The sequence below is a fragment of the Apium graveolens genome, chromosome 4 (genome assembly GCF_009905375.1).
Source record: "Apium graveolens cultivar Ventura chromosome 4, ASM990537v1, whole genome shotgun sequence".
Classification (NCBI taxonomy): domain Eukaryota; kingdom Viridiplantae; phylum Streptophyta; class Magnoliopsida; order Apiales; family Apiaceae; genus Apium; species Apium graveolens.
In genome coordinates this window covers 108,738,369-108,758,306 of record NC_133650.1, presented here as the reverse complement: position 1 = coordinate 108,758,306, position 19,938 = coordinate 108,738,369, and the positions used below count along the sequence as shown (strand labels likewise).

The 19,938-nt window shown below is 34.7% G+C and overlaps 1 protein-coding gene across 1 annotated transcript; it reads right to left on the bottom strand.

The window, feature by feature from the left end:
- Positions 1-12,130: 12,130 nt before the first annotated feature.
- On the bottom strand, positions 12,131-12,829 carry LOC141718840 (uncharacterized). Its single transcript, XM_074521219.1, has 2 exons — positions 12,617-12,829; positions 12,131-12,547 (listed from the first exon to the last, which is right to left on the bottom strand). The coding sequence occupies exons 1-2, from the start codon at positions 12,827-12,829 to the stop codon at positions 12,131-12,133; spliced, it is 630 nt and encodes a 209-aa protein (XP_074377320.1).
- Between the last annotated feature and the right edge of the window lie 7,109 nt (positions 12,830-19,938).

Sequence of the window (19,938 nt, the reverse complement as noted above, 5' to 3'; positions counted from 1 at the left end):
CGATACAGCAACATAATTGAAGTTTGTGGCAACCTTGTTTCTTATTAGGTCCCCCTCCTATTTGTTTGTATTACCCTATGCCTAGCTTCTTAGGTAAAAGCTGCTTCATTTTATACATACAGACAATATACATGCAGGAAAAAAGAAGGTTATTTTTTTTATGTAAATCAAGGAGATGATATATGCACACTCTTATATATATGTGCACACCTTTATTAATATCAAGATTATAATACTCTCGTGTACACATACAACTCCAACCTCTTTTAATGTTGAGTAAGAATATTTTAGTCCTAATTCTAATAAAAGGGTATACACATATGAATGGAGTGTGTGTACATATCAGCTCCCAAAAAATTACTAAAACCCAAAATATTTTTATAATTTTCTTTTCAAATATTCGATAAATGATAACTTTTTTCATAAAAATATGGGATCTCGCATACATTAATATACGTTCACGAATTATATTTTAACACTTGTCACGCTATATAGTATAAGTTTTACGTTATGTAGCATTATTCTGCATAAAATGCCTTAAACAGTTAAATGAGCAGGACTTGTGTTTACGTATAATTTGATCTGGGTAAAAACGTCTCTAATTTAGCCAACCCGTTGTACGACAATAAAATGGACTAATGAGCATAAGGAGAATAATTTACAGTTCTTTAGTCATAAATCAATATTTCACAACAGACCAGTCGTCCAAAACCAAACTCAGAAAATTTTGTTCTCTGTTATGTTCTGCTACATGCAAGGTTCCATGCCAGCAGAAGAAGAGGATACAATTTCACAAGTACTTTTTTTGGACACAAGTAATATGTGTTAGTACTATTACTGTATTAGACTGCTCATCCACAAGCTGATGGAAACTGGTGTGGTGGTTGATCGGAAAACTTGTATTATCTGAAACTTCTGTTTTATCTTATTGTCATTTTATATTATGTTTAGTTCAGATGAGAGAGTTTCCAATGTCAAACTTGATTGTAAGATTCCTGCAGAAAAAAAATAAAATATAATACTAGTAAGAGTATCATATTGGAGCAAGTGAGAATTAATTTTTAAATACAAATCTGACAGACATACTTTGTATAATTACATTGATCAATGAGTTGTATTAATTATATTCTTTAACCGTGGGTTACAAAAAATAACATCCTCCAGTTTTATATAAACACAAAGATCTATGTTTTGTTTTCGAAATATACAACATTTGTCTCTGACCACAACAATTATAGGTTAGATGCTCGTGCGTTTTAACTAAGATATCAACCAGAAATTTTATATTTTTATAGATATTATATATACATAGTGCATACACACAAATATATTATACTCTCGCATAAATTTGCAGAAAGATGCTCTATTTGAAACTGCATTCTTCAAGAAACCAAACACTAAAATAATTTCAAGAAAAAGACAAAATATAATTTCAAAATTTAAATGGCAAGAAAAAGTTTGAAAGTGATTCAAATCAGTAAGTGCACCTTATTGGTGTTGGAACTACAAGGGTTGTTTTTGTCACATTGGTTGATTTTTTAATATTAATAGATCATTGAGAAACCATAATTACTTAATCGAGTTCAAGTTTTTAAATAAATGTGTCTAGCAAAACTTGATTACTGTTATTGTATCATCTTTTACTGTTTAAACTCGAGCTCGTAAATAAATGAGTCAAATTTGAGTTGTTTGTGAGTCGAGTTTGAGTTGATCAATATTTTGTTAATATAGGAAATTAGATGATTAGTAGTTGATCTATGTTTGAGACTGCTTCACACCCAAAAACAAGAGATTATTGTGTGCATGGATTGTAATATATTTATAATATAAATTAACTAATTTTTTGATGTGTATAACTTTTTTAGGCGAGTTTAGTAAGGCTATTACATGTTAATCTCGAGTCAAATTCGAGTAAAAAACTAATAACATTTGGTTTGACTCGATAAGTTTGTCGATCATATTTTCTAATTTGAACTCAAATTCGATTTCTTATTAACTTGATTCGAGTTAAACAAGCCGATGTGACAATCAGCTCAGTTTGTTTACGGTAAATAAATGTGCACCGCACTCTCCACCTCAACATATGATGATCCCATTCCCTTATACCAACAAGGCTACAAGAGAAGAAGGTCCCCTTCGGTGTCTATGCATTTAAAATTGTTTATTTGTTGATACACAAAGACACAAAGAGCTAGGTAAACAATGAATTGGGGATAGTAGATAGAAAAAGACAGAACTTCGGTAAAAGGAGATAGCTAGGGCACTTTACAAAAGGCATTTGGACAAACAAGTCAATGCCAATGATATAAGTGTTCATTGCAAGAGCGAAAAAGAGTAAAAGAAAAAAAGGCAGTTTGTTCATCCATTCCCCATATGAGTGTTCCCTACCTCTCTCGCACGCTCTCTAGTTTTACGTTGTTCATTTTCTTTGCCGGACCTTGTACTGCACATGCATTACCGGCTAGTTGCTTCCAATTTAACAACCTGACAAAAATACGTATAGAGATGAAAAGAGCACACATACCATGAATTTATACAGATGACTGCAAATATCACGTCTAATTGAACTCGAACATCGTTTGTTAAAATAAGGTTTTATTTGGACAGACATGTCATTATCTACAATTACAAGTATTGTGCAAAATGTTAAAAAAAAAAAATTGTTTCACGTATTTAAAATACATAATACATAATTTAAATATGAGTAAATTGCCCTCTGATATTCACTTTTTTGGTTTAATTTTAAACTTTTAATTTTGGCAGAATGCATCCTTCAACTTTTAATTTCATTTCATATCGCACCTCTTTTAATAATTTTCAAAGGTAAAATCAGAATAATTTTTTTATATTTATATTATTACAATGTGCACCCCGTATTTTTAATATTGTAACAGATTACACCCCGATTTTAATTTCAACTCGTTTCAAAAAATATATAAATTCGTATAATGCATGCAATGTTACTAGACATTCTTTTTCTCGGAATACATTGAACTATACTACACAAACCAAAATTTTCTATTTTATTTTGTTTGGTTTGGATTTCATAATATAATAATCTACTAAAAACCATCGAATTTTATATTTATGTCTGAGCTCAAGATTTCGTTAATTTTATAGCATTTGATTTTGATTTGGATCGTTTTTATAACATTAATTTTGGGTTTCTGTTTATTTTAAAAAAAAATCACACTCGACCCTAGTCAGTTTGTCTGTTATATGTTTTATTTTTTAATTTAATTTTATAATATATATTTTATGGATTTCAAAAGTTATGAAAATTTAAAATAAAGTATAAACTATAAGACTATATAGGGTACATATCGTCAAAATATTAAAACCATGGGATGTATATCGTCATTATATAAAATTTTGAAAAAAAATCCGACTTTACCCCTGACAATAGCGGTATTTTGGACAAAAATTATTAAAAGGGCACAATATAAAATGAAATTATAAATTAAGGAATGCATCCAAAATTAAAAGTTTAAGATCAAACCGAAAAAATGAATATTCATAAGGGTTGCAAAGTATCATTTACTCTTTAAATATTGGTTTTAAACTGAGAAGTTATTTATTCAAAGCGACTAACCAAATTGTTCGATTTAATCTTTGTAATTTTGATTTGACATTTAATCCCAATCAAACTTGAACGATCAAGACTGCATAAAAGTATCAAACACATTTTACACATGTTTTACAGATCAGTGGACATATCTAAGGCAGTACTTGTATTATATATCTGAAGTTGGAGAATAGTGTGATAGAATTTGCGTGGTAGAGTCGTTGTCAATTTCCCTCCGATGGTTGCCAGTTGCCACCTCCCTTTCTGCCGCCCCATATATGCACCTCCCACCACCAAGGCATCAGCTTGAGGTCTTGGCTTCCTGAGCAAGGTTAAGGGTTCGACTACTATCGGCCTGTATGTGTATTTGATCATAAAAGATAAAAGAAAATTTATCAAAAATACTAATTTTTCCAATTTTTTTTATAAAAATATTATCTTTTCAAATTCATTGCAAATATATTATCTTAATTGCAAATATACTATTTTAATTATTTAATAATTATACTATACTGACTGTGCGCTGACTGGAGCTATGCTGATTGTGCGCTAACTGTACTAATGCTGACATGACAGCTGACGTGGCAGCTGACGTGACACTTGGGTCTCATCCAATGCTGACGTGGCAGCTGGGTTCCACCCAAGGCGTGGTAGCTGACTGGGCAGAGTGCTGATGTGCCGGTGGGGCAGGGCAGCAGCAACCAAAATCAACCTTAAAAGCAACCTTAAAAAGTAATTTTACAAATTTTTTAAAAAAGTGACAATATTTTTGCAAAAATGCTTTTAACCTTGGGTATTTTTCAAAAAAATCCAAAATAAAATTAAAAACTCCTACTAATTTGTACTTGTGTTTAATGATAAAAAAATAAAATTAAAAAACTCCTTACTTCTTACTCCCTTCTACCTTTTGATTTTATTAATTTTATAAAACTAAGTACTTAAGTCCAAATATGATTTAGTGGCACACTACGAGCCTTTTTGGGTTTTTAAAAAAAATATAACTTATGATTTAATTATTCAGTGTTTGGAGAATTTTACGTATAAATTACTTGTAAGTTGATAATTGATAATGAGTTTAGTATATTATGACTTATAAGCTAAAAAAATCGAAACATAAATTAAAATGTAAATTAGGTATTGCATGAATGAATAATTTTAATATATGAAATAAAAAAGGATTAATTTTAAAAATAAAGATAATTACCACATGATAAAACTATATAATATACACAATTTCTCTCGACGAAAATTAAATTATGCTATGGATCCGCGCTAACAATAACAAAACCAAATATAATTAGATTTATTTAGTTTGGTCGGTATAACATGTGAAAACAAAATTATACGAGTAAAAGAAGTTAAATATTATAAAATCAAAAGATAACTAACCATCATTTAAAAAAAATATTATTTTTTTAAAATATATTAAATTAATAAAATAATTATTATTTTTAAAAAAACATGCATCATAGATTATAAACGGGTGATATAAATCTAATCACATGTAAAATACCCGAGCTATAACTAAAACAAAGAAATAAGTTGGAACGCTATCTAGAAAGTGCCATATGGTTAACTTTACTCATTTTGTCATTTAAGATGAATTTATGATCATTATAAATAAATATTTTTCGAATGTTTTTAAATATGTATTCTTTGGACGAAAATATAAATAAAGCAATATATATATTTCGTTAAATCTACTGTTGCACCATTAGAGCAATCTTAGTAGAGTCCTATAATATATTTTAAAAATATTATTATAAAAACAGATTATAGTATTTTAGGATATTTTACTGTAACTCAACCCATTCATTATAAGTATATAATAATAATATTTTATTATTATATTTAAAATCTAGTTACGCATTTGAAATGGAGAATAAGAGAAAAATGAATTCTCCAAAACCCTAATTCTCTCTCTCGATGAGAGTCGGCCGCCCCATCTTCCTTTGACCCTAATTATCACACCTCCTTCTTCACCCTTTCTACCCATCTTCATCTCTATCTCCATCCTCTCTCTTCATTCATACAATATTTTTATCATTTGTTTTTAACTTTCTTTCAATAAATATCGGATTTTGTTCAAAAATTCGGTTCTTTTTCGTTTCGTTTAATTGAATTGTTATTTATGTGTTTGATTGTCTCGCTTTGTGCGATGTGTCTCGCTTTGTGCGATGTGTCTCACTTTGTGCGATGTGTTGAAAATGGATTTTACGGTATATTGGGAGATCTGGATATCTCGCATCAACAACACTTTCGGCAGATTTATAGCTGGTGTCGGGCAGTTAGATAGCTGGGGTGCTTTTGGAACTGTAGTGAAAATCGCATGTGCTCACCTCTCACAAAATATTTTTGTTCATAACACGAAGGCCCTCTCAGATTTTGCAACTGAGTCCTCTGAACATTGTACTATCCATGGAATTAATGTGAGGGTCAATTGTGAAACTACTGTGTTCGGTGGAGATGCAGATTGGATCGCTCGAGAAATCATTATCTTCATTTTTAATTTTCAGAATATTTTTATTCAGTCAGTTAAGCAATCCGGAAACAAAGAGGCTAATTATTTAGTTCTTCTATTTGTTTTTTAACCTGTTTGCATGATCAATTGGGGGTTTGTCCCTATTGAATTTTTTTCATGTTATTAATAAAATCTGCTATAAATTTGACAAAAAAAAAGTAAGATAAGGAATCACTAATGATTATTTATAAATAAATCAGGAGTAAAGGATACTATTTTTTTAAGAAATCACTCAGAGTAACTCTATATTATACAAGATTCTTTAATTCCAAATAACTAACAATTCCTCTATATTATACAAGATTCCTTGATTCCAAATATCAACTCCAACAAGTTAACTATTCAAATTCTTAAAATGGCTTTTAAGGAATGAGATCAAAATTCTTACTACAACAATCTCCCAGTTACTCCATCTCCTAATTACTCCATATATCACTAATAACTTCATTCTACTAGTTATTTTTAACATGTATCTTTCTCTTTTTAAGAATCCATTAAACAATATTTTATAATAAAATTGTTACTGGTATTCTTGTATCACTAATAATTTCATCTTTCTCCATCTTATTATGATGAAATAATGAATTGTTACTATTAAATTATTAAATAAGAAATGAGTGAAAATAATGAATTGTTACTATTAGATTATTAGATAAGAAATGAATATAATGAGGATTGTTGGAGATAAAATTCCTTATTTATATCTTAAATCACTAAGAGCTAATATTTTATAATAATTATAAAAAATGAGTTAAGATTACTTTGCCTGAGTTTTGATGTTTCAATCTACATTTTGCATGTGTTCTTTTTGCTAAAAAAATCTCATATTGTATGTTTAACTCGTACATTTCTACGGTTCTACCTTAGGTTAACATTTAATATTTTAAAAAATAAAAGAGGTAGAATATTTTATCATTGATTGAAAGAGTTTTCTCAGAGACACGAGCGCATAAGTTGTGTTTTGGGTGTTTTTGTTGGATTAAATTCTAAAAATAAAATTATTGATCGATAAACATATAATGTAAAGTAAGTACGTGTGCAAAAAGAATTGGTGACACGGAAAACTTCCAAAGGGAAGAAAAAATAGCGGGCGGGTATGTTCCAGCCAAATATATTTTCACTATATTTCTTGAGGTTACAAAGTAGAGTAGTTATGCTAATAGATTGTATATTTTTCTCCCTTGCACATCACTCTTCTATTTATGCACGTTTTATTCAACTAATATCCTACAAAATCTCCTACTAATCCCCAACGTGCTGATAAAATTTTCAAATGCACTAGCCACAAGAATAGGAACTACCTCCATGTTTATCACTTTGACTGAGTCTGATCTTATCTATAATCTTCTTTGTTATTCTTTATGTCGTCAAGTCGTCTTTTTCTGCCGTCATGTTCGTTGCTCCTCGTCATGTCTTGCCCTTCAATCATGTCCGTCACTTCTGTGTCATGTCGAATTTAAAAAGATAATTTTTGGTCACAACAATTGCCCCATTAAATTAATAAAATCTATTTTATCAATTTAATCTTCCAGTGACGTGTAAGAATATAAAGCATCTTTGAGTTGATAAGTCACAGTCCCTTCTCATTCTTATCCTCTAGATTCACGTTCTTCGTTAATCAGGAGAGCTAATTTATCTTCACCATTTACATATACATCTCTTTTGTATTCTCCCACAATACACTTATGCCTAAGAAACCCCTTAAACAAATACCTTCAAAAAACTCCACTTCCATGGTCGAAACAATCGAAAAGAGCGAATGGGTTCCTACCAACATCCTCGATCCTAGAGACAACTGCAAACCGAATTGGAAAGATGATAGGATTGCCGAAGCTATGATTTTATTCAGAGACAAGTTTAACATGATGCTCCCCTCCGCTGAAGAATTAGCCGATTGGCATCGAGATGGCTGGATTTGCTTCTACTTCTACCCTTTTAGTATTGGTTTGTCCTTACTTACTCTAATCTTGTCAAGAGTGTTTTAATCGCTTTGCATGTGTCGCCTGCTCAATTGATGCCCTTCGCTTGGAGGACTTTAGCCTGTTTAGACGCGATTGAAGAGAAGCATAACCTGAAGATTAATGCAGATGTAGTTAAGTTTTCTTATTCCATCAAGAAATTTAGCAATTGTCGGTTTAGTTTCGTGAATAAAGATAAACATAACCCTTTGATCTTGAATAACGATACGGTGAATGATCGTGGGTGGAAAGGAGAATATTTTTATGCTGAAAAATCGACCCTTGGCGAAGATGTTGATTATTTGCTGGAAGAATGGAACGTAGATGGTATTTTTCATACTTTTAATTCTTGTCTCATGTTATTTCTCCTTTAGTAACTGTTCAAATTTAGGTGTTGTAACCCAATTGTCCTTGCATGCTCGATATTTGTACAATTATATCTCATCGTCCGCGTTTTCACCTTGCTTAATTTATAACACTTAGTCTTGATGTCTTTGTCTTTCCTTTCTCGTCATTAACTTGTTTGTGTTTATTGTTGATTGGTATATATATATATATATATATATATATATATTTAAAAGGCGTCGAGTTTGAAACAAAAGATGATGACGTCATTGCTAAGGAAATCACGGAGAAAATCATGGGTCTACCGGTTGCAGAAAGAATTTGGCAGAATTGCCTCAACAGGCCGATCAGGAATGCTTCGGCGATTGATGTAGACGAATTTGTTGCTTCTATGAAGAAGGTTGCAGTAAAAGGGGATGCCAGTCTTCCTTCCGGAATTACAGTTGCTAAAGGTGCTTCTTCACGAACTAGAAGTAAGTTTATATCTCTTGCTCCTAAGCCCTCTTTGTCCATACAAAGTATTTCGTCCGATTCTAGAGAGAGTCCCAAACCTTTGAATGATATTGAGATGAGCTCCAGACGCAAGTACGCAAGAGGTATTTGTCGTGCTTTCTCCCGTCTGCTATGCCTTTTTGCTCTCCTCAGTTTTCTCGTAGTTTTTTTGTCAACTATTGACCCATTCTTCATTATTGTAAAATTTAAACCTCCAGTGATCAAGCCATTAATTGTTTCTAGTAAAGACCTTTTTAAGAGAGCTTGTGAGGACAAGTCTGTTAAGACCGAGAATTCGAAAGCCCCAGTGATACTTAGCCCTGTTGTTAGTCCTCCAGTTAAGAAGGTCAGAACTGAACACTCTAGCATGTCCACATGTGGTGATATGAATTACTTCATGCCCCTCGTAGCACACCACTATAGCACGGGAGCCAAACCCTCGTCCTTTGCACATCTGTTGGGGGATATATTACTGCCCCAGTCTTTGGAGAGTCAGAGTGCTAAGACTGTTGAAAGCATACTGGATGATGCAAAAGGCCATATTTTTCATATAAGCAGAATTTAATTTCTTAAAGCTTCGTAGACAAATTTGTCATGTGCTTGTGACGTGTTTATCTCTTTCTTTTATGTGCAGGCTTTTCAAAATGCCATGGTTGCTTACGAAGTTTATGCGAATGAAGTGAAGAAGTTCAAAGCTTTCGAAGACGAGCACAAAGATTGCCCTAAAAAATTACAGACTGCTCTTGACCGTGCGTCAGACAATATGAAGAAAGTCAGTGAGATTTAACAGGAGTTCGACGACTTTGCTGCTAAAGTCCAGTCTTTGGAGAATGAGATGAAAGATGAGGCTGCCAAAGTGGTGACACAACATGTCATGCGTACTAGAATGGAGATGATGCTTGAGTACAACAAAGGTGAATGGCAGAATTGGGATGTTGACGAAACCATGAAGATTTATAACGACACTTACCCTGAAGACGCCTTTCCCAGTATGTCTCCAGACGGTGTAGATGATGTGGAAGGTGGAGATAAGTTTGCTAAGGACCTTGATTGAGGAAAAGTAGTTATGTAATTTTTATATTGCCATGAACTTTATTGCGACTTATTCCTTTGAAGACTTGATTGTGCTTGTCGACTCCTATTTCACCTATTAAGGCGGGGAGTCGGAATATTTATTGTCTACAAGTATCGTTGTTTCGATTCCATTTGATTTGTCGTATTGTATTTTATCGTCGTTATTGTTTGGGTATTATTGCTTTGTTGAAATTATTTTATTGTTCGTGTTTTCGTTAATGCATGCATCGTCATGTCTTATTAAGAATATTTATATTTTTAAAAAATAGTACTCTTGAAATAAGGCAAATTGTAAGTTAAACTTTGTTGGCAAATTTCGAGAGACTAAGCCTCTTATTCACCTTGTTTATATATGTTCTTGTAATATCAAGAGTGGACCTTGACATGTCGTGGGGTGATCAGCCCTTTTATAGTAATAGAGTTGAGAATCTAAGCCTCTTTTCTATTGTAAACTTCGTTAAGTATGTTGTAGCAAACCCGTAAAGCAAGTAGAAGGTAACATGTCCTAATTATAAGTAAATAAGTAAATGAAAATCTAAACAAGAACCACATGTATTCATTCATAAGGAAGAAAAGCAAACATCAAACGTACTGAAAAGCTACCCCTAAGGAATCAAATTAGCTAGAGAACTAAATACTTGTCCTATCGACTTATTTAGTGCCAAGTAGGAAAATAAGTAGCAAAAGGATTACATGTGGTATTTTTTGAGGTGTAGTACGTTCCAACTTCTTGGAACTTGGACGCCCTCAAGAGTCGAAAGTTTGTATGCTCCACGACCAACAATTTCATCGATCAAATACGGCCCTTCCCAGGTGTCAGCAAATTTCCCAGCTGTCATATCCATAGTATTCTGGAACACCTTTCTCAGTACTAGGTCGCCTACTGCAAACGTCCTAAGGCGCACATTCTTGTTGTAACTTCTAGCCACTGCTTGTTGATAAGATGCCATTCTAATTTTAGCCATGTCACATAGCTCGTCAATCACATCTAGATCGTGTACTCGTTCATCGTGGTTCGTCTCAACGGTTGACAAACCATATCCGGCTGTTGGACAAATAACTTCAGTTGGCATGACAACTTCTGTTCCATAGACTAGACTAAAGGGAGTCTGTCCTGTAGATGTCTTAGGTGTCGTCCTATCTAACCATAACACCAAATGAAGTTGTTCAGCCCATTTCCCTTTATGCGACGTCAGTCTCTTCTTCAGATTGTTGATAATGATCTTGTTGCCGGACTCTGCTTGACCGTTAGCTTGTGGGTACCTTGGCGTGGACTTTATTAAATTGATGTTCCACTTTCTACAAAAATCTTCGGTCTTGTTGCAAATGAATTGCGAGCCGTTATCACAAATTATTTCAGAAGGGATACCAAATCTACATAATATATTCTTTTCGATGAACGAGATTACCTCTCTGGATTTAACCTATCTGAAGGCTCCAGCTATGATCCCCTTTGAGAAGTAATCGGTCATGGCCAACATGAACACTATCTGTCCTGGAGCTGGGGGCATCTTCCCTACTATGTCCATACCCCATTTCATAAAGGGCCATGAAGGAACAGTAGGATGCAACAACTCTGAAGGTTGATGTATAATTGGTGCATGTCTTTGGCAGGCATCACATTTTTTGACGTAGTCGATAGCGTCTTATTTTACTGTAGGCCAGTAGTACCCCATCCTAAGAATCTTACATGACAAATTCCTCCCTCATGTATGATTACCACACTGTCCTTCGTGTATGTCTTGCAAGACCTATTCATATTCTTCTTTCTCCAGACATCTTTGTCATAAGCCACTAACAGACTTTTTGAATAGCACTCCATCAACTAAACAGAACTTGGATACCTTCATCTTGAATGTCGTAGCTTCACTCTTGCTGTTGAAGGAGATGCCTTTTGAGAGATATTCCTTGTACTTTGTCGTCCAACCGGGACGTTCACCTTCTTCTATATTCATGACAACATATTTTTCCTCGTTTCTTTCCATAGCTGGTTTTAGAACATGGATAATGGGGATGTTCGAGATGTTCATTTATCGTGATACTGCTCCAATGCCTTCCAAGGCGTCCGCTTGAATATTTTGTTCCCTTGGGACTTGTCGTATTGTGAAAGAATCGAATTTATTTTGTAAGCTCTTGACGATTCCTATATATGCCAACATCTTGCTATCTTTAGCTTCATAAGTTCCCTTTACATGATTCATAATGAGTAAAGAGCCGCAATTGGCCTTCAAGTGTACTATATTCAAGTCCAGAGCTGTTGTCATCCCAATTATCAATGCCTCGTATTCCGAAGGTGTCCCCGTGTGGAGATTTTAGTACTAACCCTAGACCTGTACCATTGATGTTGGAGGCACCATCCATGTATAGTGACCAGGGTTCCACTTTTATCGTGGAAATTAAGTGTTGTACTTCCTGATCTGCTTGACATAATAGGTTAGGACTGAAGTCAGCCACAAAATCAGCTAATGCTTGGGACTTGATAGTTGTTCGTGAGTCATAGGAAATGTCGTATGTGCTTAAACGTATTGACCATTTAGCCATTTGACCCGTTAATTCAGGCTTGCTTAATACGTTTTTCAGCGGATAATTCGTCTTCACACATTTTTTTTATGTTTCAAAATAGTGTCTCAACTTTGTAGAGGTTGTGGAGAGAGCTAGCACCAGTTTTTCCAAAGACGTGTATCTAGTTTCCGCATCCAGTAGACTTCGGCTTATGTAATAGACAGGAAGCTGTGACCCGTTCTCTTCTCGTACGAGGACACCACTAACAGCATGATCTGTTACTGACAGGTACACATACAATATTTCCCCTGAGATTGGTTTAGACAATAACATTGCTGTAGACAAGTAATTCTTTAATGCTTCTAGAGCCATCTCATGTCGTGATTCCCATTCAAACCCTTTATTTTTTCTGAGTACGTCATAGAATGGTTTACATCTGTCTGATGATCGTGATATAAATCTGTTGAGTACTGCAATTCGTCTTGTTAGCTTTTGAACTTCTTTAACAGATCTTGGACTCGTGATTTCAATGGCTTTAATTTATTCCGGGCTTGCTTCTATTCCTCTCCTAATCACCATGTGCCCTAAAAACTTTCCAGATGATACTGCAAAGTTGTACTCGGATGGATTGAGTTTCATGTTGTATGTTCTTAAGACTTCAAATACTTGCTTCAAATCCTGGACGTGATCATTAGCATTTTTTGATTTTACCACCATATCATTGATGTACACCTCCATTGTGTTGCCTAATTGTTCTTTGAACATTTTGTTCACTAAACGCTGAAAAGTTGCCCCTGTATTTCTTAACCCGAAAAGCATTGCTAAATAGCAAAATATGCCCATGTCTGTCACGAAAGCTATTTTTTCTGCATCTGACGGTTCCATACGTATTTGGTTAAAGCCACTCGACGCGTCGAGAAAAGTAAGCAACTCGTGGCCTGCTGTAGAGTCGACCATCGTGTCAATATGTGGTAATGGATATGGGTCTTTAGGACAGGATTTGTTCAAGTCTGTATAGTCAACACATACCCTCCACTTGCCATTTTTCTTTTGTACTATCACTACATTGGCCAACCATTCCGGGTAATCAACCTCATGAATCATTCCATTTTTCAATAACTTGTTGATTTCTTCATTGATTATCTTGTTTCTTTCTAGTCCAAATTTGCATCTTTTCTGTTGAATAGGAACATAGTTGGGATTGACATTCAATTTATGTGTAATGACGTCGGGACTGATTCCAGTGATGTCATCATGGTCCCATGCAAATACATCCAGCCTTGTTAAGAATTCGACTAGGTTGGCTTCTATCTGAGGCGACACGTCTTCGCCAATTAACACCCTCCTGTCTTCATCTGTCAACTTCACTTCTGTCAATTTTTCCGGCCTCTGTAATTCTGTGCCAGGTTGCTCCTTCTGGACATGTTGTATCGTAGGTTTCAGGCAAGATTTGTAGCATTCTCGTGCCATAGATTGATCACCGCGTATTTGCTGTACCCCCAAGGCGTAAGAAATTTTACTACTTGATGTAGTATGGATGGGACTACTTTCATGTCATGAATCCATGCTCGTCCTAGGATTATGTTATAAGTAGATCCCCTATCAATGACTAAAAATCTTTGAAGTAGATTGATTCCTCCAGCATACGTAGGCAAATGAATTTCTCCAATGGTTTTCTTTGTTTCGCCACTAAAACCAACAAGTGTGGTAAATCTTTTTTCCATGTTTGCTTCACTTAAGCCCATCTGTTGTAATGTGGCGAACATTATTATATTAGCAACACTTTCATTATCTACCAGTATTCTTTTTATGAGACAGTTTCCAACGGACAGGGAGATCACCAAACCGTCATGTTGCGGTGCCACGACGTGTTCCATATCTGCCCCCCAAATTGTAAGATATCTGAACCATTCTCCATGATGTCAGCTCTTGAAACCTGTAAATCTTTTCCTCTGGCTAACCTCTTGGCTTGAGAATACGTAGCTCCACAAACGTCAGACCCTCCGGCAATAAAATTGATCACTTTGTGGTGAGGTGGTGGGGGTGGAAGTCTTGTAGGTGTGTTTTCTCTTTGAACATGGTTGCTCCTATGCGTCGATATATATTCTGTTAGGTATCCCTTCTTGACCAGAGCTTATATTTCTTTCCTTAATGCTACACAGTCATTGACCTTGTGACCGTAGTCCCCATGGAACTCGCACCATAGTTTTGAGTCTGGGTTTGATTTGAGTTTATTAGTCTTAGGAGGCCACTTGACTTCGTTACCCAATTTCCCAAATTCTTTTACTAATACGGCAGGGGTCACGTTAAAGCCATAGCTCTCAAATGTGGGAGGAAAATTAGGATCTTTCCTCCAATCAGCTCGAATTTGCGTGACGTTCACGTGTTGCTCTTCTCATGAACTACGTGAGTATGGCTTGTATTCCTGTTAGATATATTTGATAATGTCATGTGTAATATGATTTGTGTTTAGTTTTCAGATCTTACCTTACAGGACAAATCAATACTTAACTAGAAATCAACACTTATACTGAAGACAGAACTTAAGATATCAGAACTTAAGTTATCAGAACTTAAGGTTCAGAAGATATTTATCAGGACTTAAGATGACTTTCAGATAAGGCAGGCGGCTGATTGAAAGGAAAGAAGATTGAGACTAAGACAGAAAGAATTATGTATGAAGAAGGAATTCTATGAAGAATAGAATACTTGGAAGAAAAGATAACTGGTTGATATATTTTAGGAAGCAGAATTATATTCCATATCAATTAGAAGATTATCTTGTAACTGTGTAGTATATAAACACATGCATAGAGTTTACACTATAAGCGTTACGATTATCGAAGTTATTATTCTTTGTAACTCTAGCAGCTCTCGTGATAATTTGTTCATCACTGAGAGAGGACAATTCCATATTGTAACAGAGTTTATTGTGTTGAATAAAATCTGTTTTCTGTTACTTGAGTTCTTATATTCGATTTGATTGTGCTAAACACTGTATTCAACCCCCTTTATAGTGTGTGTGACCAAACAAGTGGTATCAGAGCCTTCTGTTAACACACAAACAATTTAAGATCCAAAATCAATCATGTCTAAAGAAGAAACTCCAACCAAGCCCACTAAAACTGAAGAACCTCCAAAAACCATAACTCATAGTCGATATGAGACTATAAGAGTTCCCATGTTGAAACCTTCTGAGTATTCCATATGGAAAGTAAAGATGGCTATGTTTCTGGAAGCTACAGATCCAGAATATCTCGACAGGATTTATGAAGGACCACATATGCCAACCAAACTCTCCGTGGAAGTTGCAGGTCAGCCAACAAAGTCTGTACCAAAGGAGAAAAGTGATTACACTGCTGAAGATATCTCATCAATTGCAAAGGATGCAAAGGTAAGACACTTGCTGCATAGTGCCATAGATAATGTCATGTCAAACAGGGTAATTAACTGCAAGACTGCAAAAGAGATATGGGATGCTTTGGAAACAAGGTGTCAGGGAACTGATTCAATCAAGAAGAACATGAAGACGATACTCACTCAAGAGTATGAGCACTTTGACTCAAAGCCTGATGAGTCATTAACTGATTTATCTGACAAATTTGTCAAACTCTTGAATGATTTGTCACTAGTTGACAAAGAGTATGATATTGAAGATTCAAATCTTAAATTCATGTTAGCTCTTCCTGAAAGATGGGATTTGAAGGCCACAATAATAAGAGACAACCATAATCTTGATGAAACAACCCTTGATGAAATTTATGGGATGCTCAAGAGTCATGAACTTGAGATGGAACAAAGAAGCAAGAGGAATTGAAGAAAGTCAAGAACAGTTGCCTTTGTGGTTGAGGATGAAAGTCCCGAAGAAGCTGCCTCAAGGAAAGGCAAGGGAAAGGCTCTCATCACAATGTCTGATACTGAGTCATCAAGTTCTGATAGTGATGATGACTCATAAACTGAAAGTATACCTGAGATGGACCCTGATGAGGAGATGATGAAGCTGTGTGCTCTTATGGTGAAAGGGGTCACAAAGATTGCGTACAGAAAATTCAGGAGAGGAAAGAAGTTTTCCAGGAAAGGTGCAAGTTCTGAAAAGTAAGGTTTCATAAAATCTGAAGGCAAAGGAGGAAAGTATGACATAGGAGATTACTCAAATGTTAAATGCTACAACTGTGGTGAGAAAAGCCACATATCTCCAGATTGTAGAAAAGGGAAGAGTGAAAAATGCAAGGCTCTTGTCACAAAGAAGAAAAGCTTGTCAGATGCTTCAGATTTTGAGGATGAGGAAAACTATGCCTTGATGGCAAATGCTGATAACAGTTCTGATACTGCTGACTTAAAGGTACCTCAAACTACTTATGCCTTTCATATTGATGATATTACTGAGTTAAAAAGATATCTTAAGATCATGTTCAGTAGTTATAAAGATCAAACTTTAACATGTGAAAGATTAACTTTTGAAAATCTTGCTTATAAAAAGAGGAATGATTATTTAGAAAAGGAGTTAATCATGTTCCATCAAACTCAGAAAGATAGAGATGATGCCTTTTATGTTAGGGATGAAGTGTTAAAAAAGAATGAATCTCTAAAAACTGAGTTAGAAAATAAAAGAGAGATTATCAGGACTTGGAATAACTCTGGTAAAGCAACTCAGGATATTCTTAGTAGTGGAAACTGGAAAGAGGGCTTAGGTTATGGAGATGACAAGAACAGTAAGGGAACTGTAGAAACTGAGCCTAAAATTGTTAAACAAAAACCAAAGGTAAATCCTGTTAAGTTTGTAACTGTAAAGTCTGATATTGTTAAATTAGAAGTTAAGGAGAAAATAACTTCTGACAAACCCAAACAGGATAAGCCAACTGAAGTTAACATAGGCTTAATGACTAAGAAGCAGCTTAAGCATAAGCTGAAAGATGTTAAGAATGTAAACAAGTTAAGCCACCAAGGAAAAATAGGAATGGAAAGGAAGGTGTGAAAAAAAGTAACAATTATAAGCCAGTTCCTAATGCTCCTAGAAAAACATGTCATAACTGTGGAAATTCTAACCATCTGGCTTCTTTCTGCAGGAAGAATAAGAATATAAACTCCTTACCTTCAAAATCAGGAGTTAAGAGCCAGTCTGTTAGATATAAGCCACAAAATCCTTGTTTTAATTGTGGTAGTTTATGGCATTCTATTTATAATTATAAGGAATATCATAGTTTGTACTATGATTATTATCAAATAAAACCTTCTGTAAAGAAAGTTAGCATTATTCCTTATAGTGTAAGTTCTGATGCAAAGTCTGATATTGCAAAATCTGATAATAAAACTGTTAACATATACTCTGATGCTAAATTCGCTGCAAATATTAACAAACTTAAAAAGGCCAAAGGATCCAAGCAAGTCTGGGTCCTTAAAACTAATCATTAGTGGTCTTTGTGATTGCAGGGCAACATGAAGAGCATCCTAGTTCTGGACAGTGGATGTTCAGGACATATGACTGGAAATAAAGCCCTGCTATCAGACTTTGTGGAAAAAGCTGGCCCAGGTGTTTCTTATGGAGATGGAAACATTGGAAAAACTCTGGGATATGGCAATATCAATCTTGGGAATGTCATCATTGAAAAAGTAGCTCTGGTCTCAGGACTTAAACACAATCTGCTGAGTGTGAGTCAAATCTATGACAGAGGTTATCATGTGGATTTCTTTGAAGAACACTGTGAAGTTGTAAGCAAATCTACAGGCAAAGTTGTTCTGAAAGGATAGAGGCATGGTAACATTTATGAAGCCAAACTTTCAACAAGTACTGATGGTTTTGCAATCTGTCTGTTGAGTAGAGCATCAATTGAAGAAAGCTGGGATTTGCACAAGAAACTCTCTCATTTAAATTTTAACAATATAAATGAACTAGTCAAGAAAGATCTAGTGAGAGGACTGCCAAAATCAGTATTTGCTCCTGATGGCCTTTGTGATTCATGTTAGAAGGCAAAACAAAGAAAATCTTCATTCAAGAGCAAGACTGAATCATCAATTCTTGAGCCTTATCACCTACTACATGTTGATCTATTTGGTCCAGTGAATGTCATGTCTATTGCAAAGAAAAAATATGCTATGGTCATAGTGGATGAGTTCACCAGATACACATGGGTGTATTTCTTGCACACAAAAAGTGAAACTGCATCTATCTTGATTGATCATGTCAAGCAACTAGATAAATTGGTCAAAGATTCTGTGAAGATCATAAGGAGTGATAATGGCACTGAGTTCAAAAATTTGATTATGGAAAAATTCTGCAAAGATAATGAAATAAAGCAGGAATTTTCTGCTCCTGGAACTCCACAACAAAATGGAGTTGTTGAAAGAAAAAATAGAACTCTTATTGAAGCTGCACCAACTATGCTTGCTGAAGCAAAGTTTCCAACCTACTTTTGGGTTGAAGCTGTGCAGACTGCTTGTTTTACTCAGAATGCAACACTCATTAACAAGCATGGAAAAATACCATATGAGATGGTGAAGAAAAAGAAGCCAAATCTGAAGTATTTTCATGTATTTGGATGCAAGTGTTTTGTTCTTAAGACTCATCCCGAACAGCTATCCAAATTTGATCTAAAAGCCGATGAAGGAATTTTTGTTGGATATCCACTTTCTACAAAAGCCTTCAGAGTCTATAATTTAAGAACAAGGGTTGTCATGGAATCTATCAATGTCTCTTTTGATGATAAGAAGATTACTGGACTTGAAGATTTCAATGATCATGATCAGCTGATATTCGAAAATGAAGTTTTAAATTCTGATTATGTAAATCCTGATACTGCAAACTCTGATGTTATTGAAACTGTGGTGACTATGCCTAAGGAAAATGCACCTGTGCAGGGGGAGCATACTGAAGAACCAACCACATCTCAAGAAGCATCAGAACCTATAACAGGTTCTTCAAGTTCTGATGGGCCAAGTTCTGTTAATTCTGGAAACTCATGTTCTAATATTTCTGGAAACTCAAATAATGAAGGATCCAACTCAGAGAGCATAATTTCAGGGGGAGCATTAGAAAATGTTGATGGAGACTGAAAGAGATGTGTCCTAAGTCCAATCATGTATGATGATTTAGGAATAACTTTTATGTAATCTGTTTTGATTTCATTGATATTAATAAAAGACTTGTTTTGGTTTTATTACGGACTTTATCTATTTAAGTGTTTAAATAAGATATACCATAGTTTAGAGTAAAGCTTTTTATGGATTATGACGAGATCATAATAATGAGACCTAAAAGATGATAACTCTAAACTTAAATATTTCCTGGTCATAGGATTACTAACTGGTAATTAGTAATCCGCAAAGATCGGTACATACTATGCTTGCTTCATTATGAAGGATGTCTGTTCTCATAGATATTTGTGTGGTGACACTATAGCTAGTATGTAGGTGCTTATTATAGAATAAGTTCACTGAACATGACTCACTCAGTTGAACAACTGATGGAGTTCACTCACGTGTCA